Source organism: Leishmania mexicana, chromosome 30 (genome assembly GCF_000234665.1).
Source record: "Leishmania mexicana MHOM/GT/2001/U1103 complete genome, chromosome 30".
Classification (NCBI taxonomy): Eukaryota; Euglenozoa; class Kinetoplastea; order Trypanosomatida; family Trypanosomatidae; genus Leishmania; species Leishmania mexicana.
The window spans coordinates 57,532-85,075 of NC_018334.1; the positions used below are offsets into that span (position 1 = coordinate 57,532).

The 27,544-nt window shown below is 61.0% G+C and overlaps 11 protein-coding genes across 11 annotated transcripts; all 11 read right to left on the reverse strand.

Moving 5' to 3' along the window:
- Positions 1 to 74: 74 nt before the first annotated feature.
- On the reverse strand, positions 75 to 1,643 carry LMXM_30_0211 (conserved hypothetical protein; the record flags this gene model as incomplete). Its single annotated transcript, XM_003877493.1, has 1 exon — positions 75 to 1,643. The coding sequence occupies one exon, from the start codon at positions 1,641 to 1,643 to the stop codon at positions 75 to 77; it is 1,569 nt and encodes a 522-aa protein (XP_003877542.1).
- A 467-nt stretch (positions 1,644 to 2,110) lies between these two features.
- On the reverse strand, positions 2,111 to 2,815 carry LMXM_30_0221 (conserved hypothetical protein; the record flags this gene model as incomplete). Its single annotated transcript, XM_003877494.1, has 1 exon — positions 2,111 to 2,815. One exon carries the CDS (start codon positions 2,813 to 2,815, stop codon positions 2,111 to 2,113), a length of 705 nt encoding a protein of 234 aa, XP_003877543.1.
- A 468-nt stretch (positions 2,816 to 3,283) lies between these two features.
- LMXM_30_0230 (conserved hypothetical protein) lies at positions 3,284 to 5,863 on the reverse strand (the record flags this gene model as incomplete). The annotated part of the gene is made up of 1 exon (XM_003877495.1): positions 3,284 to 5,863. One exon carries the CDS (start codon positions 5,861 to 5,863, stop codon positions 3,284 to 3,286), a length of 2,580 nt encoding a protein of 859 aa, XP_003877544.1.
- Positions 5,864 to 6,755: 892 nt separating this feature from the next.
- Positions 6,756 to 8,630, reverse strand: LMXM_30_0240 (conserved hypothetical protein; the record flags this gene model as incomplete). Its single annotated transcript, XM_003877496.1, has 1 exon — positions 6,756 to 8,630. One exon carries the CDS (start codon positions 8,628 to 8,630, stop codon positions 6,756 to 6,758), a length of 1,875 nt encoding a protein of 624 aa, XP_003877545.1.
- Positions 8,631 to 8,969: 339 nt separating this feature from the next.
- LMXM_30_0250 (putative ATP-dependent RNA helicase) lies at positions 8,970 to 11,708 on the reverse strand (the record flags this gene model as incomplete). Its single annotated transcript, XM_003877497.1, has 1 exon — positions 8,970 to 11,708. The coding sequence occupies one exon, from the start codon at positions 11,706 to 11,708 to the stop codon at positions 8,970 to 8,972; it is 2,739 nt and encodes a 912-aa protein (XP_003877546.1).
- A 2,154-nt stretch (positions 11,709 to 13,862) lies between these two features.
- Positions 13,863 to 14,207, reverse strand: LMXM_30_0255 (conserved hypothetical protein; the record flags this gene model as incomplete). Its single annotated transcript, XM_003877498.1, has 1 exon — positions 13,863 to 14,207. A coding segment is annotated over one exon (345 nt), but the record flags the coding sequence as incomplete, so codon positions are not given.
- Positions 14,208 to 14,755: 548 nt separating this feature from the next.
- On the reverse strand, positions 14,756 to 15,640 carry LMXM_30_0260 (conserved hypothetical protein; the record flags this gene model as incomplete). Its single annotated transcript, XM_003877499.1, has 1 exon — positions 14,756 to 15,640. The coding sequence occupies one exon, from the start codon at positions 15,638 to 15,640 to the stop codon at positions 14,756 to 14,758; it is 885 nt and encodes a 294-aa protein (XP_003877548.1).
- Positions 15,641 to 16,857: 1,217 nt separating this feature from the next.
- Positions 16,858 to 17,292, reverse strand: LMXM_30_0270 (hypothetical protein, unknown function; the record flags this gene model as incomplete). Its single annotated transcript, XM_003877500.1, has 1 exon — positions 16,858 to 17,292. One exon carries the CDS (start codon positions 17,290 to 17,292, stop codon positions 16,858 to 16,860), a length of 435 nt encoding a protein of 144 aa, XP_003877549.1.
- A 1,136-nt stretch (positions 17,293 to 18,428) lies between these two features.
- On the reverse strand, positions 18,429 to 19,454 carry LMXM_30_0280 (conserved hypothetical protein; the record flags this gene model as incomplete). The annotated part of the gene is made up of 1 exon (XM_003877501.1): positions 18,429 to 19,454. One exon carries the CDS (start codon positions 19,452 to 19,454, stop codon positions 18,429 to 18,431), a length of 1,026 nt encoding a protein of 341 aa, XP_003877550.1.
- Positions 19,455 to 20,360: 906 nt separating this feature from the next.
- On the reverse strand, positions 20,361 to 22,883 carry LMXM_30_0290 (mitotic centromere-associated kinesin (MCAK),putative; the record flags this gene model as incomplete). The annotated part of the gene is made up of 1 exon (XM_003877502.1): positions 20,361 to 22,883. One exon carries the CDS (start codon positions 22,881 to 22,883, stop codon positions 20,361 to 20,363), a length of 2,523 nt encoding a protein of 840 aa, XP_003877551.1.
- Positions 22,884 to 23,912: 1,029 nt separating this feature from the next.
- LMXM_30_0300 (conserved hypothetical protein) lies at positions 23,913 to 27,332 on the reverse strand (the record flags this gene model as incomplete). The annotated part of the gene is made up of 1 exon (XM_003877503.1): positions 23,913 to 27,332. One exon carries the CDS (start codon positions 27,330 to 27,332, stop codon positions 23,913 to 23,915), a length of 3,420 nt encoding a protein of 1,139 aa, XP_003877552.1.
- Positions 27,333 to 27,544: the final 212 nt, after the last annotated feature.

Consider the following 27,544-nt stretch of genomic DNA (forward strand, 5'->3'; position numbering starts at 1 on the left):
CATGCCGAGGCACATGCAGAGACGCATGCCTTAAGAGGTTGGCGTTCTCCCACGAGTACTCACCCTCCGCCTTCTCAACTCTTCAGCACTTCCTCCGTGAGAAGGAAGCAAAGGCCAAGCTCCTTGTCGAGCGGACAGCCGCTCACAAGCAGCGTGAGCCGCTCCGGCGTCACGGATTCCACCAGCGCAAACCCAAGCACAGTGCCCTGCCGGATCCTGCGCTCGAACACACTGAACGGGAGTCGGTGAAGCTCCCCGTCAGGGCTGCGCTCGTACTCAGTGGCTGTGCTGATGGCGACGATTCGTTCCTTCAGGGCGACGTCCTGCAGCGTAACGAAGGACACGGCCGCCACATCCGCCTTCTGCCGGTCCACGTCCTCGCTGTCCATCATCGGGAGTAGTGTCGACATGGCGTCGATCGCTGCCGCTCCGACGGTGGCGACGCGCACCTGCGAGGCCTCGAGGGTGATGAGGGTCGGCTTCACTGGCGATGTCGGGGTGCCGAAGAAGTACTGCAGCCACCGCTGGCGATTCCATAGCGGTACCGGCACCGAGCGCACCAGCTCCACGGAGTCTAAAAGAAAGATCTTGAAGTGCTGCCCGCCTCCGCAGGCCACCTCGGGTGGCACGTTCCAGCGCGGATCAAGCATCGCCTGCACAATGTTCATCGACCCTTCACCACCAAAGCCCTCCCATGCACGCTGCACGAGCTTCCACCGAAGCCATGAGCTACCCACGACGCAAACGTGATCGATGTCGGCAGCCACAATGGTGTCCAGGAGAGTGTCGAGTGGGTTCGTCTGCGCCTTATCGCTCCCCAGTGCGGCAGGTGCAGGGGAGGCAGAGGCGGTTGGGTCGACGCTCGACACCGCTGCTGCCGCCGCCACTTCCGCCTGCTCCACCGCGTGCGGCTCCACCACGCCAAAGTCAAAGAACAGCCCGCCCACGCGGCAGCGCTCACTGCGCGCCATCTTCTCCATGCCGTTCGGCAGAAGCTGCTGCACCCAGTGCTGGTAGAGTCGTGGGTTGGCCACACGCGACTGGGCGACTTGGGCATACAGCGCCGGCGTCAGATTCATCTCCTCCTCGATGTCCATGCAGTGCTGGGCGTGAAAGAGGGCTATACTGCCTGGGAACGCGAAGGCGGGGGTGTCCAGCACCCCATCGAGCAGCAGGGGGTGGTAGCCGAGGCGCACGGCAAAGTTGCTCAGCCAGCGGACATAGGTGCTCGCCCCGCAGTGGTGCCGGTCACTCACGAAAAGCACGCGAGGTCCAACGTCGTCGCGGCCTCGGGCCTCCACTCGTGCGCGCTCCAGGTGGGAGTGAAAATCCAGCAACGAGCGCACCCAGGTCGCCCCGAGCGACGTCGCATAGCAGCGCTGCAGCACCGTCGGCGGTGCCATCAGTAGCAGGGTGCAGCCGGTGGAGGTGAAGATGCTAAGGGAGCGGCCGGGCGGCAGGTGCACTGGCACTCCCGGAATCAGCTCTGTCCCAAATACCTCTGCCCGCTCCACTGTTGACGTGTAGTTGTCTTCCACCGGCTTTCGCAGCGTCACCTTGGACAGCTGTGTGGAGGAGAGCGAGGTGATGATGCGCAGCTCGCAGAAGGAGCCGAGAACGTACTCCCGCTCCAAGGACACCATATTCTCCGATCCTGCAGAGAAAGTGGGGAAGGGAGGGGAGTGCCCAAAGCGGTGGTGATCAACCGTAATGGCTGTCCTGGTGAAGGGGCAGCGGGAGCGATCAGAGGGAGGGGTGGGGGGAAGAGGCGAAGGACAGGGTAGAGTAGGGGAGGGGGAGGGGGAGAGGCGTAGTGTGAAGTGCCTACATAAGCGGTATCATCCTCTCACGCGTGCGCTTCTACTGCGGCCCTCACCGTGACTCCCGCACGCATCGCAAGACACAGAGGCTAGCCTGCATCAACTGTCTCTCCAGATTCCGGTCCTTCATGGTCCCTTAGTCTCACAGGTCCGCTTACGGTGTCTTTCTGCGTCAGAAGAGGGGAGCTCCAGGCACACAAGGCGAAAGTGCTCCCCTGTCCACATCACCAGCAGACGCGTGCCCCACAGAAGGCAGGACACATATTTAGCAGCCGTTTCACTGTACGCACTCACCGCCGCGCGTTTGCAGGGGCCTCAACAATCCAGCTGTTGTAGCCGGTGGGCAGTGAAGGCCGCGCGGCCGCTGGCTGGAAGACGAGCTGCTCTTCGACAACACCGTGGTCGTTCACTGTGGCTCGTCGGAGTAGGTGTGCCTCTTGCAGCACCTGCGCGACGGCCAGCAGCACATCTGTGTCGCCTTGCAGCATCGCCTTGGCGTGCTCCCGCTCGACCGGGTCGTCCATTTGACGGCGCAGCTCCTTGATGATGCTGTACACCTCCGCCGTAGCGATGCCGTGTACCTTGGATGGGGCGTGGACAGGTGGCAGTGGCGGCAGTGGGTACACCTGCCTCTCCTCCTCTTCGTCGCTGTCATCACCATCGTCCGCCTCCTCGTCCTCTTCGACGTCGTCGTCTTCGTCGCCATCTTCGTCAACAGCGTCGTCATCGTTGTCCGCGCCGTCGTGGTCGACGTCGCTGGCGGCGGTGGAAGCCACATTCGTGTCGGAGACCATTGCGTCGTTGGCCTGCTCCTCTTCGTCTTCCTCCTCGTTGGACATGGCCGCCTGCTCCTCGCCCTCCATTTCTCCTGCTGCGAGATGCAGCTCTTGCGGATCCGTCGAAGAGGGCTCCATGGTGCTGGGCCTCTCTGCGTTGGTTAAATCTAGCACTTGCTGCTCACGCAAGGAGGCGTGCGTGAGGAGGAAAAGAGGCATGGCGAAAGGAGGCCCCGCGGTGTGACAGGCGAAGGAAAGACGGAGGGCGTATTCGTGGGGGTCGTGGAGAGCAGGGAGAAGGGGGTGAAGGGCGTATCGGCAGCAAGACAGTTGGGCACACGGAAGAGAAGCCGCCGGAGAGACAGCGAGGGCGTGAGTGAGTGCGTTAGAGGCGGTGCGGCCAGGGTGCAGCGAGGCAGCCGAGGCGAGACGTGCGCCTGCCGAGTGCCCTTTTGGGCAGGCGGCTATCACTGTTGGCAGAGTGGAAAATGAATGTGGGGCAACAGCGGCACACGGGAGTAGTCTACATCAAAATCCCCACGGGAAGTGGCGACGAAAACGAGCAAACGACGGAGGGGGCGCGGACAGCGGCGGTCAACCGTCATGGCGTACCGAGAAACACGTAGCGACGCAAGCATCGCCCAGGAGGTAGCCCTGCACGCGCAACGTTTTCCTTCACTCCTCCTTCTAGGCACTTTCGACCGACAGCTGATGGGCAGCGAGCATCTGCTTGACCACGTCAAGCACCTCGTCACCGGCTTCTCGGGAGAGAGAGAGGAGCTGAGCGACGGTGTTGTCGAGTCTCTCGCGTGTGCAGACGAGTTCGACATCGCGCGCCACGGCAGCATCGACGTTCTCCTTGGCCTTTCCAATGGCCTGATCGTAGCGAACCGAAGTCTCGCGCAACGTTAGGATGTCTTGCGTGACGGACTCGTACTCTTGCAGCATCTGCTGCTGCGTGTGTCCAACACGCTCTTTCTCAAACTCCAGTGCCCGGAGCTCCTCCTGCTTGTTGCGTGTGGTGGCTTGAAAGTCGTTCGCCTCCAGACCGCGGCGGCTAATCGCGCTCTTGAGCTCCTTGAACTTGGTCGTGAGCGCCCTCTGCGTCTGCACCTCCTCGTCCTTGTCGGAGACCTTGTCGAACTTGTGCTTGTACTGCGTATTGCTCGCTTTGATGACAGCGATCGTCTTCTCGAGCTTCAGCATCTCCTTCTCCATGCGACGGATGCGCGCGTCGAGGGAGTCGCCGCGGTACTGGAGATCCTCACGCTCTTTCGCCGCCGCGATGACGAGTTGGACCTGCGACAAGCGCGCCTGTGCCGGGTCCATGCGTCCTACAAGCACCTCCTGTCTGTTCTTGATTGCCGTCAAGCTCTTCTGCCGGTCGAGAAGCTCCGCCACAAGGCGCTTGCGCTCCTCCTCCACCAGCTTCGCCTCCATCTTCAGCAGACGGTGGTGCACTTCGATCTCCGCCTCGCGCTCCGCCACGTCAGCCTCCAGTTGCCGCTTCTTCTCCTCCAACGTGAGCAGCTCTGCATCCTTTGCTCTTAGCGCGTTGCGCAGGCGGAGTAGCTGCAGCTCTAACGTGTCCACCTTGATGAGAAGGTCCTCGCGCTGCTTCTCCAGCTTCTTCTCTTCCCGTTCGTCGTGCGTGCAATGCAGGTCCATCTCTAATACCTCCTCGAGAGCACGCTTCTTAGTCATTTCCAGCTTCTCGATCTGCATGGCAGACTGCCGCATCTCCTCCCGCACCCGCTTCACTTGGCTCTGCAGGATTCGGCTTTGCTTCTCGAGCTCGTCAAGCGTGGCCTGCAGAAGATCGATCTTGCCGCGAAGCTCCTTCCGCTCCTCCTCGGTTCGATCGCCTTTCGCGCGGCCCACACGCTTCTCCATCTGCTGGACGCTGAACTCGATGTTGTACAGCACCCCCTGCTGCGAGAAAGACTCCTCATCCAGCTGATTGATCTTGGCGTTGTAGTTCTTGCCCTGCGCCTGCGCCCCACTGATCTCGCCCAAGGTCGTCGTCTGCGCTGCGCGCACCTCGGAAAGGTCCTGGTTCGCCCTGAAGGTCGCCATCTTGAGCTGCTCGATGTCCTTAACGACGTTGTGGGAGGCTACTTCAGCGTCCTTCAGCAGCTGCGCAATGAAGTCGGCTTGCTTCTGAAGATCGGTGGCGGTCATCTCCTCCTCCTTCAGTCGCTCCGCTGCAGTGGCCCGGCGCTTCTCTGTCATGGCCAATTCCTTGTTGCGGCGCTCGATCTTGGTGATGGTCTCCTGCAGCTGGAGGATCGCCGCCCGTTTGTCTCGCGTGGCCCTTGACGCCTCCTCGCGCAGGGCGTCTACTTCATCCTGTATGTTTTGCACCTGCTGAGTCAGCACCGGCACCGCTTCCTGCAGCTTCCGCGACGTTTTCTCGCGCTCTTGGATCGTGTAGTTGATCACCTCCGTCTCCTCCCTCGCCTCATCGAGCGATTTCGACAGCGACTTCTTCAGCTGTTGCCGCTTCTGAATCCAGGCAACGCCATCGGCATACTGCTCTGCCGCAATGCGGATGGCCTCGTCGCGCTCGGCGATGCTGCGAACCACCTGCTCCCACTCGTCTAGCATGCCGCTGCGGTCGTCGTGAAGCTTTCGGTACTCGTTGGCGATGCGGTCCAGCTCCCCCTGCACGTGCTGCGTGGCCAGCATCTCCTCATCAAGCTGCTTGTGCTGCTTCCGCACGGTCGTCTCAAGCTTCTCGATGTGCTGAGTGAGCTGCTTCACCTTGGCCTCATCAAGCTTGGAGTAGCGCGCGATGGCTAGCTCGTCCTCTTCCTTCTGCCGGCGGGCCTCGTCCCACTGTTCCAGCTCCTCCTGGTTGTAGTCCAGCGTGGTCTTCAGCTCCTCGATCTTCAGATTTCCGTGAAAGATGCGGTCTTGCAACGACGTGAGCCGGTCGCGTACATCCTCGGCGCTTCGCTCCAGTTGTGTTTGCCGCTGCTGCAGCCGTGCGCACTCTCGCTCCATGACGCGGCACATGCTCTCCTCCGACTCAAGCTCGCGCTTCTTCGTCTCGGCGAAGCTCTGCGTGTTCACGATTTCTGCGCGGACGTTGCCAAGGTGCTCCTTCATAAACTGCAGCCGCCGCCGCTGGTCCTCGACGCCGCCCTGCCGCTCCTCCAGCTGCTGTTCAACGCGCGTGAGCTGGGCAGTGAGCTCCTTGTTCGTGTTGTTGAGTAGCTCGAGCGGCAGCGCCTCGGCAGTCGCATCCACTACATCGAGATTCATGGTGCTCCGCAATGTGTCTGGGCGCGTGTAGGTGTGTGTGTGTGTGGCTAAGCGTGGGATGGACATCCAGAAACGGCAACACCTCCACGAGGCGCGAGGGTGGCGCGATTTGCCGAAGAGAGGAGAGAGCGGAGGGGGGGGAAGGCAAAGAGAAAGGGACTGGAGACGAGTCGGGGGTGTGGCGGCAGAGCCGCAGGATGGGAGGCCAATACGGTGGTGGCAAGTTCAGGTTCTGAAATGTGGCACAGACAGGGAGGGAGTGAGAGCGTGCGTGCGTCCCTCTGCACAGAGAGCTCTGGCAGAACGAATGACATCGGGGTATCTCGCACCCGCGCTGACACGCGCTGCGTTTGCGCTTCCTGCTCATTTTTTTGGTGAGTCGGGACACACACAAAGACACTTCAGCCGGCGGCTGGCACTGCGAAACACTTAAAAGGCAACAACAGCAACGAACGAAATCCGCAGAGAGTGCAGCGGGATGAAGAGGCCAGCGGGGCGGCCATCCAGGCGCCGGGAAACCTACAGGCGGGGGGGGGGAGTGAACGAGCGAAGGGCATTGCAGCGCACAAGATCCGATGCATTCTTCTGTCACTGCGCGGCCGTCTTTAGACTCACAGAGTATGTCTTACGCCGCCCCCTCTTTTTCAGCCGCTCAGCGCCGTAGCGTGTCGATTGCAGCGCAGGAGGATCGACGCTTTTCTTCTGTTGGGAAGGCCACCACCAACGACTGCCTCCGCTAGTGTCTCCCCACTTCACCCTTCCCCGAGAGGCCCTCTCCTGTCCCCCTTCCAGCCACCTCCATCTGTGTGCGTGTGACAATTTACGGGCAGACTTGGGCAGAGACGAAGACAGAGCAGCAATGTAAGGATGGTAATACACCAGGGTTGGGTCCCTAGCTCGGCGTGTTACCGTTAGCCGAGGACACCACGTGCAGAAGCCCGGCATCCCGCAGAGTTTCGACTAGAAGCAGTTGATTCTCGGCTACATCGTCGGGGTCGTCGAAGCCCGGAAAGGGCAGCGCACTCACGGACATCGTCTTGGGGTAACTGGAGAGCAGCGTGGCAATCGCTGGCGCGAAGTCTGCCTCAAAGCGCAGCTCGCCCAACTCCCCAGCGAGGCAGACGGTTGAGTTTCGACCAATGTGGTACACCCGAGCTTCGCCAGGCACGTTCAGCAGCAGCCGCATACAGTTACGAGAGATGAGACGCACCCGGGAGGCGTGGTTGAGCGTTGTCGAGGCCGGAGCCGTGCCGCTGTACGTCCTGGACGGCGGCTGCAGCTTTCGGATCGTATCCTTACCGTACACGTCGGTGCACACGTCCATGTTCACTTCGTCGGTGAGCAGCAGCGTCAGCTCCGCCACCATCTCACGCACCTTTGTCTGTAGTTTGGCGCGGTGATCCTGCTGGTTCTCGCTGAGAGCGGCAAGGCCATGAGTGTCGCGAAAGACGGGGTTGTTCATCTCACCCATCACCTGCGGCATATCGCGTGGAAGGGCACGACGCCATTCCAGTTTGTTGGCGGCGAGCGTCTCCACGGTGTACTGTGCGGCGCGGCTCATAAAGTCTGCCCACGAGTTCATCTGATTGGCCGAGAAGGTGATGTGCAGCGAGTGCATCTTGCGGGTGGTCTTGCCCTGGTGCACCGTGCCGCGCGGCATGTACAGCACATCGCCGGCCTTCAGGGTGATGGCGTGCTTTGGTGTGGGGAACAGCTCAGGCGCGTAGTCCTCGCTCGAGTGGCGCGCGAGCACATCGACGTTCTCCGGCGGGTCGTAGAGGCACCACAGCTTCTCGCCTTCCAGCTGCAGAAGAAACACGTCGACGTCGTCGTAGTGCGGCGCGAAGCCTTGACTGTTGGCCGGCGTCCAGTAGCTGTTCACGCCGCAGTAGCAGTTGAACTCCTTCTCCATGCTCCCGATGAAGGCGGAGTTGCTCTCGATGAACTCGTTGGGTCGCAGGAAGCGCACGGACCACCCGCCTTTCATGCACGTCTCCAGCTCGGCCGCATCCACTAGACCCTTCGTCCTGTAGGAGACACGTCTTTTGAGCTTAGGGTCGAACTTGACAACGTCGAGGTCGGTGCCGTAGCGTGACGGGTGCGTCTGGACGTGCTCTAGCATGCGCTCCGTGGACCAATTCACCGGGGGTACAACACCGGGAAGCCCGCTGGCAAAGTACTCACCGCTCCCGTGCGAAACAACGAGATGCCTCCTTTCAAAGTACTTTCGGAAGAACTCCATGCGGGACGTCTTTAAGAGCCAGGAGAAGAAGTTCGGGTGCGCCTGGCTGTCGTGCGAAGCCTTGGGCAGCACAGCTGCCGTTTCTACCTTAGCCTTCCCGACCGCCATCTCCCGCAACGACGCCTCCCTGGCGCGCTTGTCGCCACTGCCCTTCTTGAGAGACGCTGCCTGCATCATTGCGTGTTTGCGCGTGGGCGACTGTGTCTTCCGCCGCTTCGGTTCTGACACAGCGCAGTGGCGTGAGCGGAGAAGTGAGACACAAAGGGAAAACGGAAACAACAAAGTCGTGGTGGGGGCGGCAGGTAGACAACACCACTGCCGCGCGAATCGGTGCGTGGGCTCCACCACCAAGTACACCACGACGTGGACGTCCGCGCTTTGTGCGCATGCCAACCATTGGTTCTCGCTCCTGTTCAGATACAATGACGGGTGTGGTGCTTCGAGCTCTTTGTGGGGCGGTCCGCATCTCGTGAGATGTGGAGGCCAGTGCGCGAGCATCCGAAGGTGAGCATGCGGAGAGAGCATGACTGGTAGCGGACCGAAGAGATGTCGCTCCTCTCTCCGTTTCACATTGGATTTGTCTTTGGTTATGCGCACGGCGGGCGTCCCTCAACAGCAACATCGACAACACACGGCACCCACGAGGCTCACACACAGACACACAGACAGACACCACGCGTACGCAGAGGGAAGCGAGGACAGGTGTCAGCGAGCGCCACCGATGCCAGCCCTCTGATCTCTTGGCACACACGTGCACACGCGCACGGATATCGGAAAAACAACAACAACAAAAAATGGGAATCGAATCACTTCCCACGCAAGCCGCCGTTCCTGACAAGGTCACGTGCCACCCCACCGCCGTCTTCATGGCGCACGAGTCGGCAGCGCAAAGGACAGCAGCGAGACCATGTCCAAGTCGTCCTCGTCGTGCTCCACCTCGTCCGCGGTCATGTCCTCCAAGTTGTTAAAGATGGAGACGAGAGCCGTGATCACCTCGCGCTGCAGGTCCTGCAGCGGCGTCAGGGAGTAGCTGCCGAGCAGCGTATTGAAGTGGTCCTCATAGAGGAGCCGATTGGCGTGGGTCAGGCGCAGCACCTCGCAAATGGCCGACAGCTTGCGGCGGAACTCTAGCACGACGTAGCCGGCAATTTCGTCCACCTCCACGTAGCGCTCCTTACCACCGTACGAGAGCGCAAAGACGTGGAAGGTGCCCTCGTCGTCGCTGAAGGTGGCGTATTGTACTCGCTGCGAGAAGAGCAGCAGCGAAATCCAGAACTGCTTCGGCGACGCGATGGCCGTCGAGAAGCTTGCGAGCAGCTTGTCGAAGATAAGGTTCAGCTGCACAGGAATAATGATGTCGCCTTCCTGCCACCGCAGGCAGCTCGGTGAGTGGATGTCGGGCACGGCTGTGAGGTCGCTGAAGATGCCGAGCGCCATCTCCTTTGAGTTCGTGTAGGAATTTCCCTCGCTGGTCACCTCCAGCGACTGCGCGACGAAGGCAACGTTCGTCATGACCGCCACCATCGAGGCAAGCTTGTCCAGCTGTTCCAACAGCTTCTCTGCCTCAACGATGCTGCGGAAGGGCATGAACTCCGCGAGTTCGTACTTGATGTGGCTCTCCAGGTCGACAATGGCCATCAGCTTGTCGTAGCTGAGGTGTTTCTGAAGACACCAATGGCGCACCGTCTCGACGCTGTCGCAGTGCCGTTGCTGCTCCACGCGGAAGAGCAGTGTGGCCTTCATCACGGCTACAATGTCGCTGCGCAGCCCGCAGCAAAAGTCGCGCATGACGTTCTCCGTCTCCTCCATCGCGCGCGCGACGTTGAAGTGGCGCTGCGGGCCTTCGCTAGCGTTGATGCTGAATGGCGAGAGGCTGCTCGTGACGGCGGCGGCGAGGATCATGAGAGACTCGAGGCCTGTAAGGAAGCCGAAGAAGACGAGCATGCCAGGCTGCGGGGAGACCGGGATGAGCTGCAGAATGCGGCCAATGAACGTGTATTGGTACTCCGGAATGTCTGTCATCACCTCCGCCTGGGCGGCTGCCCTGATCATGCGGCTCCACGACTCGTTCTGATGGCTGTAGATCTCCTCGATGCGCTCCCCGGCGGAGAGGGGGTCCTTCGCGTCGAGGATGCAGCCGAGCTGCGTGAGCATGTTCATGGACGACGCAATCGCCTCCACAAGGGGCTGGCCGTGGCACAGGCTGAAGATGGCCACCGGGTTGTTCACCACCTGCAGGCAGTGCAGCGAAAGCTCGTCGATCCGGGAGTTCTCAATCGGCGGCTGAGAGTAGGCCGGCAGGTCCGTAATTTGAGCCGCAGGGAACAGGCAGAAGTAGAAGCCCTGTTGCACGCGTCCGATGCGGCCCCGGCGCTGCGCCACGCTGCCGCGCGAGATCCACTGCGTGACTAGAGGTGGGTACTGGATGGAGGCTGGCAACTCCTTCGAAATCTTTGGTCGCTTCACCAGCACCAGGTCGATGACGTAGACCACGTCCGGCAGCGTGATAGATACCTCGGCGATATCGGTGGCGAGGTATACCTTCTGCCGCCCCGGTATGTTACGCTTCATTGCCGCCTCGATCTCGCTCAGGTTCACGGCGCTGTGCCACGGAACCGCGTCGACGCGGTGATACAGCTGTGTGTGGAGCCACGTGCTCATCGTCTCTACCTGCGCCCTGCCCGGCAGGAACACGAGGATGGAGTGCACTGGGTTCGAGCAGCTGTTGAGGAAGAGAATCAAGTTCTGGGCCAAGTAGAAGTGTTTGTCCACGGTGCTCTTGTCCACAACGCCGCGCGACACCAGCTGCAGCGGAGCCTGGTAGTCCGTGCCGAGCAGGATACAGGTGTCCTCCAGGAAGTAGTCGTGAATGGGGTGCTCCGGCTCGCTCTGCTTGTACGTGGCGACGCGGAGGCCGGCAAAGTACTCCTCCCAGTCCTCCGTGTTGAGGGTGGCGCTCATGAGCACCAGCTTGAAGTGCGACAACTTGTTCAGCAGCGCCAATCGCAGCAGCGCTACCGTCACCTCAAGATCTGGCTGTCGCTCGTGGAACTCATCTAGCACAATGTGCGTGAACGGCAGCTCTGCCGGGTTCTCGAGAATGCGTAGCAGGAGTGTGTAGCTCGTCATGTACCACAAGCGCGTCTGCTCATCGCCCTTCTTGTCACCGCGGATCCAGTAACCAACGTCCTCGCCGACGCTCTCGCGCCGGAGACTCGCTACGCGGTTGGCGATCGCCACTGTCGCGGTGCGACGCGGCTGCGTGCTCACCACCTTGGTGTCCGGCGACAGCTCGAGCAATGCCTTCGGAACACCGGTGCTCTTGCCACTGCCAGTGTCGGTGCAGATGAACACGACGTCGTGCTGCTCGATAAGGTCGAGGATGACCGGCATGTCGAGCCGCTCCGTCACGACGTGGTTCAGCAGCAGCATCTCCTGGCGGCTGTACTTGTCAAAGAACTCTCCCTGTGACATCTGCATGGCCGCCTGCATCTCCTGCATTGTCTCGAAGCGCTGCTTGTATTCGGCATCTGTGCGCATGGCCTCTTCGTGGCGGCGCTGCGCACTCTCCTGCTCCTCCTCCATGCGCTGCTGCGCGCGCATGAGACGGTCGTCGTCGCGACGACGGCCGCGCACCCGCCTCGGAGGAGGACCTTCCGGCCTGGCCGCGTGCGCCGGGGCCGATAGAGAAGACTTCGGTACTGGCATCGAGGGCATGGCTGTTGTCGCTGATGTCAGGGGCTCGACAGCCTTCTCTGGCTCGTCAGCAGGCTTCGTGGCGGTCGACGGCGCACCCGTTGCCTTCGCGGGGAAGAGCTGAGCCAGTTTGCTGACAGCGTCATCCGGCTGCTTTCGCTCTGGTGGCGCCACGGGAGCCGCCTTTGAGCGGGGTTTTGGCACCCCGCTTGACTCCGCGGTCGCTTCGGGTGCGGCTGCCGGCCGCGTTTCCGCCTTAGGGACCTCCTTTGGGGTCTCCTTAGCTGGCACCGCCTTCGCGTTGTCTTTCTTGCCAGCCTTCACCCCCTCTTTCGCTACTGTGCTTCGAGGTGCCTTGGTGGCCGGTTTTTCGATCGCCTTCTCTGCCGGTTTCTCCGCTGGTGTGCCTGGTTTCGCCTTGGCGGCGGTCGGTGCCGCCGCTGCTGCGTAGCTCTTTGGCTTCTTGGCCTGGTTCAAGTACTCCACTGCACCGCGCGAGGTGGGTGCCGGCGCGGCCGCGTCGGTCTTCTGCGCCAGCCAGTGCAGCACGTTACCTCCTTGTTTTTTGGTTGACCACTGCTCATCCGCCGTCGCCAGTGCGGCTACCTTTCCCTTTTCGGCGTCATTGCCCCTCGCAGCGCCATCCTTATTCTCCTTGTCGCCGGCACGCTTAATCTGTGGACCGAAGCGGCGAGGCATGTCGACACAAGACACTGACGCGGCTCGTGCGGTTGGGGGGGGGGGAAGAGCTGGAGGGAAGCGGGCGCAGCGAACACGCAACAAAGGAATAGGCAGCTCTGTCTCGCTCGATAATGATTATGAAGCGGGCAGAAGGGTGGTGTCCACGTGTGTGGTGAGCCGCGTGCGTGGTCGTTCTGGTAGCGCCCGGCCCCTCGCGTTTGGCAGTGGGAAGCGTTGATTAGAGGCGCGGGGAGTACGTGCGTGCTTCGTGTCCGAGGAGCTTGATGGATCAAGGGAGGGGGAGGGGGAGAAGGCGGGCAGACACAGCATGCAACGCGGTGAGGCGGGCAGAGACGAAGGACAACGGCTGTTGCGATACAACCAAGAAACAAACCCTTGAGACTGCTTTACTGATGGAAGTTGTTGGTGCGCGTGCACGCATGCGAGCCGGGGCACGCGGCGAGGGAAGAGTGAAGCACGGAAAGCAGACACACAACACGGATGAAGAGGTTGCAGCACATGCGCCAAGACAGACGGCATGGACGGCGCAGAGCGGCGGGCCAAGGCGAGTGAAAAGAAGCGCAACATGAACCGCGTTCCGTGCGCACCCGATCCACATCGCTACCTCTCTGAAGTCCCTCCGTTGTCTCGCTCTCTCACCTGCCCAGTTGCGCACGATGATAGCAGCACACGGAGAGGTGGGGGGAGGCACACAGACGGGCACGCGTGCCATTGCCCGTGCAGCTGCTTCCTTATCCCTCTTTGGGGGAGGGGTCCTACAGATGTAGCCACTCCAACTCGCAAATGGAGTACGAGCAGGCAGTACAGGCAACAGGGGGTGGGGTTCCCCTACGGGACACGTAATGGAAGCAGAACGAAGTACTTGGCGAGTTGCTGTGGTCGTCTGTGATGAGTGCCGCATTGGTGCAGTAAATACGTTGGCGAGCGCACAGCGGGCTTGGAGGCAGGGAGAAGGGAGAGGGAGTTGGAGCGGTGTGCTGGCAGCAGGAGTCACCGACTCGCACGCAAAGAAGTGGGGGGGGGGGCTCTAGCACGACGAGGAACGAAAGAAACAAGGATCGCAGGGACGCTGTACGAGGAAGGCCAAGCGGCGACGCCCACGACCAAAGGTGTTGGAGCTTAGAAAAGGAGCGGCGGTGTGCATGTGCGTGTGTCTGTGTGTGGGCGTGCGCGCTACAAATCGAAGCTGAGGCAGACGTGCTTTCCATTACGATTTCGTCCGTCCATGGACGCGGTCCTTCGTTCGGTGCGGCACCACTGCATCGCTCGGCGTAGCGTATCGAAAGCACACGCGGCCGTGACGGTTGCACAGAAGAGCGCTCCCGGCGTACACGTGCCCGCCGCCATGGGGGCACGGCATCACAACCACCAGCACGGGGCTGGCAGCAGCCTCAGCGAGCGTCGCGAAGGCAGTTCCTTCTGCACCGCGGTCACTAGCTCGTTGAAATCAGAAACGCACTGGTAGCGCTCTGCCCACTCCGTCGCAGACACGGCTGTGGCTAGGATGAGGTGGTCGAAGATCTGATCGCTGCGAGCCAGCTTCTCCGGCGCCTTGCCACAGCGCTCCCCACGTCCAAAACTGAAGACAGCTGCATCGAGACCGGCTATGGCGGCACACGGCTCCGCCGTGACGCGGGCCTTGTAGTACCGCACTGTGGCACGGCACTGAAAGCGACCAGACCGACGCAGCACCACTGCCAGAGGTCAATCGTGGAATGTTTTCGGGAGAGGGAGCACGCAAGCTGTGCCGCCGGCGGCGCACGTAGACCTTTGTGTCGTCTCGTGGCGGGCGTGAGATGGGCATAGAAGTTGAGTGAAGCGGATGTTTTGGAGCCGTCGCTGATTCGCGGATATCAAGCCTGTCTTTTAGTTGCCCGTGAACGAAGGTCGCGGGGGCGAGATGCGACTGCTTCACCCCGCGTGTGCGAGTGTAAAGATGCCCTTTGTGTATGCCCGCGCCATCTATGCGACTCGCTTGTGCCATAGCCGAGCAGTGCCATGTCAGCGATCTGTCGGAAGGCACGCATCGGTTGTGCATGGTAGTCATCTTGCAGTCCAAGCAAGTGAAAGCCTCGCCATATCTTCATCCCCCCGCTCCTCCTGTTTCGGCGCCCACCATCGCCACGCGCAGAGAGGCAGGACAAAACGCTGACCAGCCCGAACAACGGTGACAAGAGTCGGCAGCGTCAAAAACGCATAGCAGCGGCACGGCGCCATACACAGCCCTTCACGCACCAAAAACGAAACGTGCCTTAGCTTTCATCATGGTCATCGTCATCCTCATCTCCCCCGTCAAGACCCACGGCACGGCGCGTTGCAGACACGCTAAGGGGCCTCGGCTGCGTGCCAGAGGGCACACTCTCACAGGAAGGCGCAGCGCATCCGTCATCCGCAGCAAGCTCTCGATGTCGTGAACGCTCATTGCACTCCGTCAGGTATCGAGGTGTTTGCACTTCCGTCAACCTCGGCGGTAGCTGCAGCCGCATCGGAGGGAGCTGATCGTGTCGTCGTGCCTTTCCCAGCTGCCGATAGGACGGCTCATCGCTGTCTTGTATCCTCTTTGCAACCCTACCGCGCCAAAACTCAAGCAGCAGATAGAGTGCACTCCCGTACACGAGGCAGCTCCACAAGATGGCCTTCAGCCTGTGCAGCCGCATGACCCGCTCCGCATGAGCCACCTCCTCTCGCGTGAAGCCGGTCGATCTCGGGTCATAGTAGTTGGCGCTGTAGCGGCGATAAAAGTTCCGCGTGGATTCGTTGGCGTAGTGCTGGCCGGAACCGTAGTCCCACGTGCCGGTGTACGCGCCTCCGCGGCGCCCGCCGCTGTTGTAGCGCTCTTCGCGGATGTGCGTGCGCTTCGAGATCGACGCGGCAATCTTGGAAACGCCAGTGCCCGCGTCGGTGCAGGGGACCGCCACGCCAGCACCTAGGGCTGCTGTGCTAGAGCGGCTGCGCAGGGCATCGCAGGCGCCCTTCACCTGCCGGAGCGTTGCTGCATCGCCGCCGGTTTCAGGGAGGGAGGAGTGTGTCTGCTCCGCGAAGGTGACTTTGATCGCCGCTGCTGTTGTGTGGGTGTGACCCCCATCCAAGCCGATGGTGCGCAGGTTGGAGCACCGCAGCAAAGAGGAGGAGCGCATTGCATATCACGCTTCCATGCTTGTAGGCGAGTGGGTGCCGAGTCGGTGCGCTTGAGCAGCATCAGCGTGTTGCTTTTCTCATCGGCGGAGGTGTCGTGTAGGAGGAGAGCCAGCGGAGCGAGGTGGGGCGAAGGAGGGGTGGGGCCTTTTCGCGCTCAGCGCATCTCGGTCACCACACAGACATCAGCCGTGTCAGAGCACAGGACAGTCCATGAGGAGAGGGGGTGCCAAGAGTGGGGAGAGGAGCTTTGGTTCTCTTCCGCGTATGCACAAACACGCGCCCTGCCGAGAACAGGGGCGCACTGGACGCGCACTGGATGCCTCAGCTACGCACCTGAGCCCGTGTCCGTGGCGTGACGTGTGTGCTGCCACACAAAAGCGTGCGCAGAAAGCGGGGACGGGGCCGGTCGAGGGCACGTCATGCAGTTTTGTGCGCAGTTTGACTTTTATGCCTTCAAGAGACGCACACACCACACACACACACACACACACACCGGCACACTCACGTAGACGCACACTCGCAGACAGAGGGGCACCGCTTGCGCCTTGCCTTTCTTACCTGTAGGCGGAGAGACACCAGAACAGAGAGAAGCGAGATTATGACGATGGAACAGGCGAGCGAGGCGGAGCGGGATGCAAAGAGCATCAAAGAACCAAGTCACTTCTGCAGGGGGCTGGGCCTGTGTGCGCAGGGACGGACGGCACCCTGCGAGCAGCGGCCGCGAAGAGAGACGCCAGGCAATGGCAGAGGAAAGAGAACCTTCGAAGAAAGAGAAGGCTCCACGTCCCGCTGCGGGCGAGCGGGTAGGAGAGGGAGAGGGCAGAGCGTCAGTGTTCGATGGCGGAAGTCACCTCCCGCTCGCTCAGCATCGCTTGCTCTCTAGCGCCTTGGAACGGCGACAGCATACCTCCCGCCCTCGAACCACACAACCTTTAGAGTTGCGCATAGCTGCCCAGACCGTGTTCGAACGTCTCATGCGGAGAAGCCGAGCATGAGTTGCAGAATGGTGGCGAGTGCGCGTATGCGTCGGTGGTAGGGGCCAGCAACCACGCGCGTGCGCGCGAGGCAGACAGGCCCGCACGTAACAGATGGCAAAGATGCGGAGAGGGAGGTGGTGAAGGGAAGCCGGAAAAGCGAGGACCTGCAACCTGCTACTCTTCTGGGCAGCCCGTTTGAGTGAATCCACTACTGCCATCCGACTTCCTGCTGAGCCACCTCAAGCTGCACGGAGGTCTTCGCGGTAATCCTTGAGCACCTTGAGAAAGGCGCGCAGCCTCTCATGCTTGAGCAGCTGCTGCAGATGCGCGTGGTGCTCGCGGAGGCTAATCTGGAGCGCTACTGGGTCTGCGCCAAAGCAGTCTGCGAGGGACTCCTCGTATTCGGCTTCGTACACGGCCCGGGAAAGGGTTCGCTGCACGGCGCTGCGGCGCAGAAAGGGAATGGCGCCTTCGTCGAGGTGCTGCACTTTGAGGAGGAGATCGTCGTCGCTGTTGGAGAGTGCTCCGTCAAACCAAATCGTAAAGCAGTATCGTGTCTTGCGCATGTGGCTGTGCACAGGCCGCACTCGGTGTAGGATCATGTCCGACTGGAACAGTACAACGGTGCAGAACTTCGGTGGTACGGTGATGCAGGGGCCGAGAAACGGCATCATCTGCAGCTCCCCACCAATTTCCGGGGCCCAGTCCTCGGTGAGGTAGACCGCCACCGTGAGGCGGCGCTTGTTTGGCTTGCCAGGGTTGTCGTAATGCCACGGAAATGCACCGCCTTCGTTGGCCTGCAGCTTCAGCGTCACGGAGCGCGAGGCGAGGTCGGCTGTGTTGCACGGCTGCAGATCCTCGCAGCAGTTTAACCGGTCCCGCAGCACCTCCACCAGGTCCCCGAGCTGGCCCTCAAAGAAGGCATTGAAAAGTGGGAGTTGGTGTCGGACCGCCGCGTTGTGCAGGTCACACTCGTAGACGTACGGTTTTGTGAGCTTCACCGGCCCATCTGGTGTGAGGAGCTCGACTTGGTTCGGGGTCTTGCCGCCGTCGGCATCGTGGAAGACGTGTTGCACTTCGTGCAGGAGCTCTTTCGCCACCAACGCCGGGAACGGCTGCTCATCGAGGACGAGGTAGCCATCCAGGTCCAGCTGCTCACAGCGCTCTCGCGTCAACAGCCGCTTGATGGTGTCGGCAAGGTTGAACTTGAATTCTATAGCGATGCAGCGACGAACGAGGCACAGAACAGAGGCAGCGGGCACATGAGTTGGTGTGTCGACTGAGCAGCGCAGCCCCAGATGAGGGGCAAGAGCAGCACAGTGCACTGTGTCACGGCTGCGCAACAGCGCGTTTTGTGTACGAGTGCCACAAGCGGAAAAAAGCAGAGGATATGGAGGCGAGAGGAGGGGAGGGGCAGTGAGCCAGCATAAAATGAACGTTTGTGCACTTCGGGGAGTCGAATGCAGTCTGCCACGCTCCACAGCTTCCCTCTGCAGAGTTCGCTGTCAACGAAACCGTGCCCCATCACATACGCGAGGCACGCGAGAGCTTCGTGGCTCTCCACTCCTCGATGGCGCACATTGCCGCGGTGGTGAGGGCTTTGCGTGTGCCGTATCAGACAGACACGGCGAAAGAGTGAGCGAGCCACTCGTCGAGGATGAAACCGTACGTGGGCGATGATCATGGCCATCAAGTCAGCGTTCTTGTGTGCCTGGGGTAGGCGACCGCAACACGAATCTAATCAAGTCTCACAGGGAGTCAAAGTGCACACTGCAGAGCACACCACTCTCAACTCCACCGCCACCCTTCTTCAGGACGCAATGGGCGCAACACCCGCAGCGTTCTTGAGTGCTTCGGCGTTGCGGCGGTTGCGGGCAGAGACCTCTCTCAGGCGCCGCTCGCGCGCCAGCCACTCCAGCCCCGCCTCCACCATCTCCGCCACGGTGTAGACGCCGCCCACTACGGCGCACAAATTCACCACAAAATGGCTCATGGTGTCGTACTGCACGGCACAATCCATCGAAAAGGGCGATAGCTTGTAGGAGAAGTACAGTCCAGGTGCCCTGCCGTGGCCGTTGTACCGCAGCATCGAGTGGAAGGCGGTGTACTGGTAGCCAATGCGGCTGTCCTTGCCAGCGAGGTCCACCGTGGTTGGGATGAGCTGCAGGAAGAACTGAAAAAAATACGGCTCCTGCAGGGTGTGGGCGCCCTTGAAGCCAGACATCGGCTCCAGCGTTTGACGGCGGACCTGCGAAACGCCCCAGTCGTCGTACGCGTTGCCACCCGAGAAGTGGTGGATCTGAAAGTCGGGCCGGTACTTTCTGCTGTCCTCCACCCTGTAGTCGTTGAGGATGATGTTGAAGGAAGAGGGCCTGGCGGCGATGGGGGCAGTACCCGTGACGAGGCAGCCGTGCTCCGTCCCGGAAAGCACTTCGCCGGAAACGTAAGTCGCGGACGAATTCGAGGCGTAGGAGCCATACGGAATGTGATAGAGCGATATGTGCGTGTCTCGCTCTGTCGGCTTGTCGTGCGCAAACATAGAGACCGTCTCTGTGGCGATGCGGTGGCACGGCATGTAGGGCAGGCTGATGGAGAAGTGCAGCCTGTCCACCTTCCGCTGCATGCCGGGATCGAGAGTATTCTTGAAGGCGGACGGGGTGATGTGGCAGTTTCGGTGCCCGCTGATGTAGCCGTAGCACTCACCTATGAGGAGAATCACCAAGACTGTCGTCGTTACGATGCTGACGGCGGCCCCGTACGGGGTGGCAGGCGTCAGGAGGTTCTCGCTGTCCTGCACCACACGAAAGAGGTCGCATTTGTGGAGAAGACGCATCATTCGTGTAAGGCGGGGGCGGGGGCTGTAGAAGGGGTGGCGTGCGAGGAGGAAGGGACGGGCTGCTGAGTGATGCTGCCAGGCAAACACGGCGGTGCCAGCCAGCCGTTGATGCCTGCGGCAGCAGCTCAGTTGGAGAGTGGGAGGGAGGAGAGATGGCCGAGGGTGCCGGTCGTCACCAGATGAGGGCATCAAAGAAGACGTCTGCGCTGCAACAGAAAAGATAAGGGGCGCCATGAGTGCGTGACCGGGATGACAGGGAGAGACATGCCACTGTCCCACTTCTTTTTCATGGCAACGCAGTTTAGCACGCCTCTCTACGATACTCTGTTCGCCCACCTCCACCCTGCCACCTTCGCCCGGTCCGATCCGCACGATTCACCGCACAACGACCGAGACCGAGGGGCCGACGCATTCCTGCAGGAGGCGGAGAGCCCCCATGAAAGAAGGCAAGCAACGTCAAAGGGCTACCGTGACGTGAAGGGCTGGCTAGGACGGCTGCAGAGTCCCTCCTCCTATGTACTCCAACACATCATGGCCTTGCGCTGTGGTCATGCACGGGCAGACGGAAGGGCATCCGATGCTTGTCGCCGCCCCCCCTACCCCACCCTCTTTATCCTTCGCACGGGGCAGCATATTTCCCACGCTTCTCCAAACTTTTCAATGAACATCGAAACGGGAAATAAAAGCGAAGGAAGAAAAGGCGACGACTGCCCTAGGAGGATATGCGCAACGACGCACGCACACACACACACACATGCACAAACATCTCTATGCACAAAGGTCTCAAAACAAACAGCGGGAACCGCAGCGCCCACTCTTCTCCCGCTACTCTCTTACGAGAAGAGTCACACACAGACGCGGGCGCGTTTTGACGCGCACCACTTGCTCGCTGCACTCCTTCTGCCCTTACTCTGACAGAACGTGCAGAGGAGCCTCGTCCCCGACCGATGCTGTCGAGACGCCGGATGACAGCTGCTCTTGCAGGATACTCGGCGAGGAGGGGTACACGAGGGCCGGCAGAATCGCCGGTCGCTTCTGGACTTCACCGTCCCTCGGTGAGCACCCGTAAAACTGCTCATCTTTTTCCGCCTTGTCCAGCACCTGTCGCAGCTTTTCGTTCTCGCTCCGCAGCGCCGCAATGGTGGTGTCTTTCTCCATGAGCACCTCCTCCAGCTGCTGACCAAGGTCTAGCCTCAGCTGTGCAATGATTTGGAGCGTGAGACGCTGCTCCAGCGCCGCCACATCCACGGAGGTGAGGGAGGAGGGGTGGCGGGTGACGCCTTTCACATGTGGCAAAACCATCTCCACGAGTGCCCTCGATTTCGAATCTATGTCACTCACATTAGCTAGGAGGAGGTCGGAGGACTCGCAGATAGAGGGCGCGGCACGCGGCGGCGGCAAGTGTTCTTTCAGCGTTCGTTGCCTCGTCCGACGCAGTGACAGCGACTCCATAATGTAGGGCACTAAGGAACACATTTTCTGCTGCTTCGCAGAGGTAGAGGACCCCATCGAGTTACGCCCGACCTTGTGCGGGCGTGCCCTCTGTGCTATTCGCATGCGCGGCCTTGGCGACTCGGTCGCCGTGTCGCTGGTGAAGCTCTCATTGGTATCAAGGATGCCGATTTCGCTCTGCGGTTCGTGTGCCTTCTTGTAGGCGTACCGTCGCCTTCGCGCGCGGCGCGGCCTCGGCGGGGACGCTGCCTCATCTGGGGGCTTGGTGTTGAAGCTGCACTCCGCCACAGCTGAGGTTGAGGTGGGCTCGTTCGTGGCGGCAGCGGCAGCTGCTCTTGAGCGACTGCGAGCGACCGGCAGGTAGAGCCGTGGCGCGTTGCGCGCTTTGCTCGGCCCCAAAGAGGGGATGCTCAGCCCTTTGACGCGGAAGGCATACCGCAGCGTGTTGTTGGTGTGCTCGTGGTTCACGGAACTTGGCGACACCGCTGCGATCATGACCGTCTTGCTGTTGCCGGTGAAGCTGGCGCGGAGCACCTCCGTGAGCCGGGAGCCACGAAACGGAACGTGTTTCTTCTTCTCATCCAAGGCACGAATGCACTCCTTGAGCGCCAGTAGGGACTTGTTGATCTCTGCACCCTCGAGTCGCGTCAGGCGGTCATGTGCGGCCGTGTCGGCGGCCCGCTCGCTTCCGGCCAGGTCGACAAAGTTGACAGTGCCGGTGAAGTCGGGGTTCTTGCTGTCTGTGATGCGGAGGGACAGCACCGCGTGGGAGCGGCTGGAGTGCTCGTTCGCGGTTGTTGTGCCGCTGCGGCGCTGCTCCATGCCGGACTGCACGAGCCGCCACAGCTCCTCGACCGTTGCGACAGTGCACCAAGTGACGCCACAGATGTTCACGCGGCGGTGGGCATCCTCGCGGAGGACAATGGGGTGCCGGTGGTTGAGCAGGTCGTAAAGCGAGTTGCAGTAGATTTCGAAGAAGGAGACGCAGAGCTGCTGCCCTGGCCGTAGCCGTTCAAAGAGGTCCCCCGCAGCCTGCAGGTACAAGCCCTTCTCCGCCTCCGTTCCTATCATGGTGTACGTCTTGCCGCTCCCTGTCTGCCCGTACGCGAAGCAGGAGGCACTGCCACCGGAAAGGCTGACAGTGAGAAGATCCCTTACGGAGTGGACGTAGACGTCCTCGTTCGAGGCCTCTGCCCCGAAGGCGCTGTCAAAGACGTAGTCGCTGCTCTCCTCGTAGCTGGTCAGGTCTACACGCTGCTTCGTGACGGCGAGGCGCACGTGTGCCCTGTCCACCTGCACACAGTCCACACCGGGCTCACCAGGTGCTAAAGGGCGCTTGCGCACAACCACCGTGATGCGGCCGTCTCTGCCTTTGCAGCGACTATTTACTACTGATGATACCCCCACCGCGGACGCCGCACTCGGGGATCGTGCCCTCGTCTCGGTAGTGACCCGGTCTGCTTGCTTGAGAGGCAAGGGGCTGGCAGAGGGAGCGCTGACCGGGATATTCGCTGTCGTTCTCGGGGCCGGCGAGGGCTGCTCAGGCGGTGACGAGGCGAGGTCCTCCTCCCCCGCGATGCGCGGTGCTGCGAGGAGCAGCACGCTCTCCTGAAGAGACGTTTGCCTTTCCGACGGTGGCGCCGGGTTGGAGGGGTTCGAGGGGGATCTGCGGCCTGTGGCTCCACCAGGCGCTCTGGCGCACGACACACTTTGGCGGAGCTGTGCGGTTGAAGCTTGCTGGGGCGGGCTCGCGGACCTCCTGTAGGGGCGAGATATCGGTGGCAACACTGACAGCCTCGTGAGCTCTCTGTTGGTGCTGTTGTACAGCGCGGTAGATGGTGTGACGGGATGGCGACGCTCATGACGCAGAACGACGCGCGAGACTCCAGGGGCCGACGCTTGGCGCGGCTCGTTGCGACGGTGGAGGGTGACTGCTGCAAGAGGTGTGCCGGCTACCACGCCACCACCACCACCCATGCCAGAAAACTGGAGAGAGAGAGAGTCGAGTTCGCGGTTGAGGGTCGAAACGGACGGGATTGCAGAGCTGTTGAGAAAATGCCGGCGCGCCGCCGTCGAGTCTTTACGCGAACGGGTCCCGGCAGCATCGACGCTAGTGCCGAGGGGAAACGGCACCTGAGCGAGGATGTGCGGTGCCCCTTTGTCATTCAGCGCCGCGAGACGTGGCAAGGGAGGCGACGTGGAATGGGTGCGATGCTCCACGCCGTGAAAAAAGCGACGCAGCTGCTGGGCCCCTGCCTCAACTTTGGATGCCCATGAACCCCCCTCTCTGTCGGCGTCCTTCGGCGTCTGCATCTGTGGATCACTGCGCCTGCTGTGTATCTAAATAACAAGAAGCATCAAGTGGCCGGCTCGCAGACCGACAGAGCTCCGAGACGGCGCGAAGTGTTGACGAAAGCTGGGGGGAGGCGGGAAGAAGATGGGCAAAGAACCCAGGGAGAGAGAGGAGGAGAGAGGATACCGTCTTCGGCTGAGTCACCTGCATCATACGCACCGAGTGGAAAAAACGCGTTGTCGGCTCAAGGGGGCGAGTCCCCTCCTGCCCTACCCTTTCAGCTTCCAGACACCGAGAAGAACGCTTTTCCGTACCGGGGCGAGGAGTGGTGCAGCGGGGTGCAACAGTCCACGCAACACCCCATCAATGGGAGCACGGTTCTCACTCGCGGAGTACCGCTCGAGAAGCCCTGCAAAAAAAAAACGAAGCGATAAACGAAAGTGTGCATAGAAAAGCAATGATACAGACGGCGCCGCTCGCCTTCCCCGGGCCCTTCCTCCCTCTGTTCGCTCCCCCTCCGGAGAGCGGAAGAGGGGCACCGCCAGCGTGCCCGTAGAGGCGCCAAGGCGAAGGGGCGGGGGGGGGAGACGGCAGCACAGGCGCAGAGAGACACATGAACACTGAATGAGACGAAACACCACGTCAACAAAGCACATCCTCTTGCGCGGCCGCTCGCGTGCCACCTGCGACCGGTTTTCTCCTTCCTTATCCCGTCACCAATTGCAGAGGCGCCGCAACTCATCAATGGTGGTGTTTATGGCGTCACACATCATGCCGCCGAGGCTGCAGGGGATAAACTGCATGGAAGCGGTGCGCAGATACCAGGTGGAGAAAAGGGTCTGCATCGTCTGCACCGAGAGCATGCGCCGCGCCATGACCCTTGCGGTGACGTTCAGGTTGAACTTGGAGAGGATAACTGGAGGACCAGAGAAGACGATGCTGCGCACGTTATCCTGGGCCCGCAGGCCAATCACCGCCGCCCTGCTGCCAACGGGACCGTGCCCGACGACGAGAACATTTTCGCGATCGCCGCGAAGCTTCGTCAGCAACGCGCACACAGCCGATGTCGTTTTGTCGATGGACGCCTCCCACTGCGACGGCACTATCCCGTGCACAAATGCCAGGTAAGGCAACACCCGATCAATGTACGACACGGGCATGAGGAACGAGAAGAAGGATAAGGCGTACGTGTCGATCCACATGGTCATGGACTCTATCAGAAGTATGAGGTCGCTGCCGGGACGCGTTGTCACAATGGTGGTGTTGACAGTGGCCGTCTCTTCACGGAACACGTCAAAGCCCATGGCCCTGAAGTCGACCGTCTCTAAAATGGGCACGCGCTTGAAAGATGGGAACCAGTGAGCGAGATCGGCGTTCTGCCCCGCCACATCTTTGTTGAGCCCCAGCTTTGCAAAGAGCGCTATGCCGATCACGTCGACTGTCGGGCTGAACTGCGTTAGGCACAGGGGCGGCATTGCATACAAGGTGCTCTCATGTGCACTTACGGAGCTCCACCCGCTCATGCTACTCGCGCACGTCTGGGACGCCGCCAGATTTGCGAGCATCACCTGCCCTGCGGCGGCGGACGTGCGGAAGCGATTTGCGTAGTTGGGCAAGAGAACGTCGCTGACGGATCCCTCGTAAACGTCGTTGGCGCCAGCGCGACCCATAATACAGCAGGCGAGCAGCACCAGTGTGAAGCACGCGGCTATGGTGAAGACGCCGTATTTATTCGATGCCTCGTTGGTGCGCACGATACACAGCAGCAGGTGCACCGCCAGCGCCAGCACAAAGAGGCCAAAGCGGTAGTTCGAAGCCATCAGGACCACCACACAGCTGAGTAGGTGGAGCAGTAGCAGCAGCCAGGAGATGCGGAAGAGCCACCGGCGCACCGCACCCTTCCACCGCCCGTACACGCTCACTAGCCCGGTGATGACGAAGAATAGCATGACGAAGAGAGAGGCCAGCAGCGAGCTTCCCCAGTGGCCAGTCCAGCCGTTCTGCGACATGGTGAAGAGGGTGCTCATCCAGAAGACGGACGCGTAGAAGACGCCGCAGATGGTGATGTCGGACGAGGAACTCACGTTGCGGGCAATCGTAAAGATGGTGCAGAGCAGCAGCAGCACCGACTGCGCCACGATGGCGGCGCACAAAAAGAAGAAGCCGCCGCCGGTGACGAAAGCGACGCCCATGGCCACCGACAGCACCGCCACCATTGTGAGCAGCATCACCTCCGCCGGCGGGAAGCGCTGCTCCATTTGCTCGTCATCCATCTCTACCTCCATGAAGAGGTACAGCGTCGTTTCGGCGTGGTTCTGCCGGCTGCCGTGCGCGTACGAGCGCGTGCTCAGCCTCCGCAGGCCAAAGGCAAATAAGACATGGTAGAGGAAGATGACGCACACGGCGACAATCCAGCCGTATGCCAGGCTGTACTGCAGTCCCGTCAAGACGTCATAGCGGACGGCCATGATGCAGAAGAGAAGAAAAAAGGCGACGGTGCAGCACACATAGATGACCAGCTGAAAGGCAAGCGCCTTGGCGCCAAAGGCCCTGAGCGCCTGCACGACACGCCCCTGAAAGGTGCTGCGCGTCACGTCGAAGCCGCGGGAGCACAAGATGACAAATTGGGATGCCACGACGATAAAGGCGGTGCCGTAGAGAAACACGTAGTAGGGAGACACAAGAATGGCAAAGAAAATGTTGATTAGCGTGACGACACCGAGCAACGCGATGAAGCAGGTGCCAAGGAGGAAAAAGAAGGAGGTGACCATGAGGCACAGCCACAGAAACCCTTTTGCCACCAGAAGCACCGACGACGGCAGCCCCGCCAGTAGCTTGTCGCCGTGGATGAGACTGCTTTCCAGCAGAAGGGTGCGCCGCTCCTGCAGCTCCCACTGCACAATCTGCAGCCACTGACGCTCGTGCATCTCCGTGAGGCTGATGCGGAAGAAAGATTCGATGGCGGTGAACTGGTTGACATAGTCAGTGAAGAGGTTGCGCAACGGCGAGCGCGACATGATGAGGCTGGTCCGCGGCATCAGCCCTGGCGACTGGAGGCCATCCATCTCTATACTGTCGGTCCCGCATGTGATGAGATTGGCGTCGTCTTCAACGTCGAGCGCGTAGTAGGCCGGTGAGCGAGGGGTGACGCATTGCGCCGTCGCGGTGCCGTTCGTTCCGGACGGCGAGTACCTGCCTGACTCATGCGGTGCGATGAGAAGCGGATCGCGCAGGGAGAGCGATGGCTCGATGATGCTGCGCTTCAGGGCATCTATGCGGGATACCTCCTCGATGTAGCCGGCGCTGCGGAGGTTGCTCAGCTCCCACTCCTTCACCCCCTCACCCCGCAGAATGGCCGCCTTGAGCTGCTCAAAGTAGTTGCTGATGGTGGTGGCAAAGCGGTCGTAGTTGTCCTGCTGATTGCAGTCATTCTTGCCGCCCAGCTCGACCGGCAGCACTTCCGCATCGAAGAGCTCCAGCAGCTTTCCGTGGTGGATGTCGCTGTCGGAGATGATGATGATGCGATCTGACACGATGGCCGGAAGCCGCGAGAAGATCGGCTTTGCCATGGCGGAGAGCATGCGGCCCATCTTGCAGATGTAGATCTTGCCCACGCATCCGGGGTAGAACTTGGCGATGCGAAGCGCAATGTCGGCCTGAAGGGTCATGTCAAGGTTGCCAATCATGCTGGCCTTGTCCTGGTTGATGAGCATGGTGATCTGGCACCGCTTGGTCTCCGGTCGAAGCCGCGTGCCGTAACTAACAAACATGTCGAAGTTCATTCGGCTCTCCTCCCGGCGAGCCGCCACTGGCTTGTCGCGCGCTGTGCACACGTAGAAGGTGACACGGCCCGCCTTGTCGTTGCCGATCATCTGAATGATGCCTTTGCGCATATTCTCCATCATCCAATCTGTGACGTTGTAGGTCGCCAGCTGCTCACGCTCGAAATCAGCGCGGCGCCGCAGTTTAGCGACGGTCTCATCGATGTTGAAGTTCTTGTTCTCCAGAAAGCCGAAGATCCAGCAGTCAAAATAGTTGTGGTGAATTCCCATGCGCTTCTTCACCTCATCCACCTCCGCCTGATGGCCGTAGGCGTCGCTGCCTATGTCGAGCAGCACTGGCGCATTTGACATGGCGTGCAAAGCGAGAGGGAGAGAGCAGCGTAAAAGCAGACAAAGTCACCAACGACAGCACCCAGGTAAACCTTGTGAAGCGCGCCCTCTGGGGGCGAAGCACCGGAGGCGGAAGAGAGGAGGGAAGCCCACCGCGACAGTGCGGCAGCTGAATATTCGGGGAAGATGGACAATAGGAGAGAGAAGCAGCAGAGAAACCCTCAGGCAAGGTG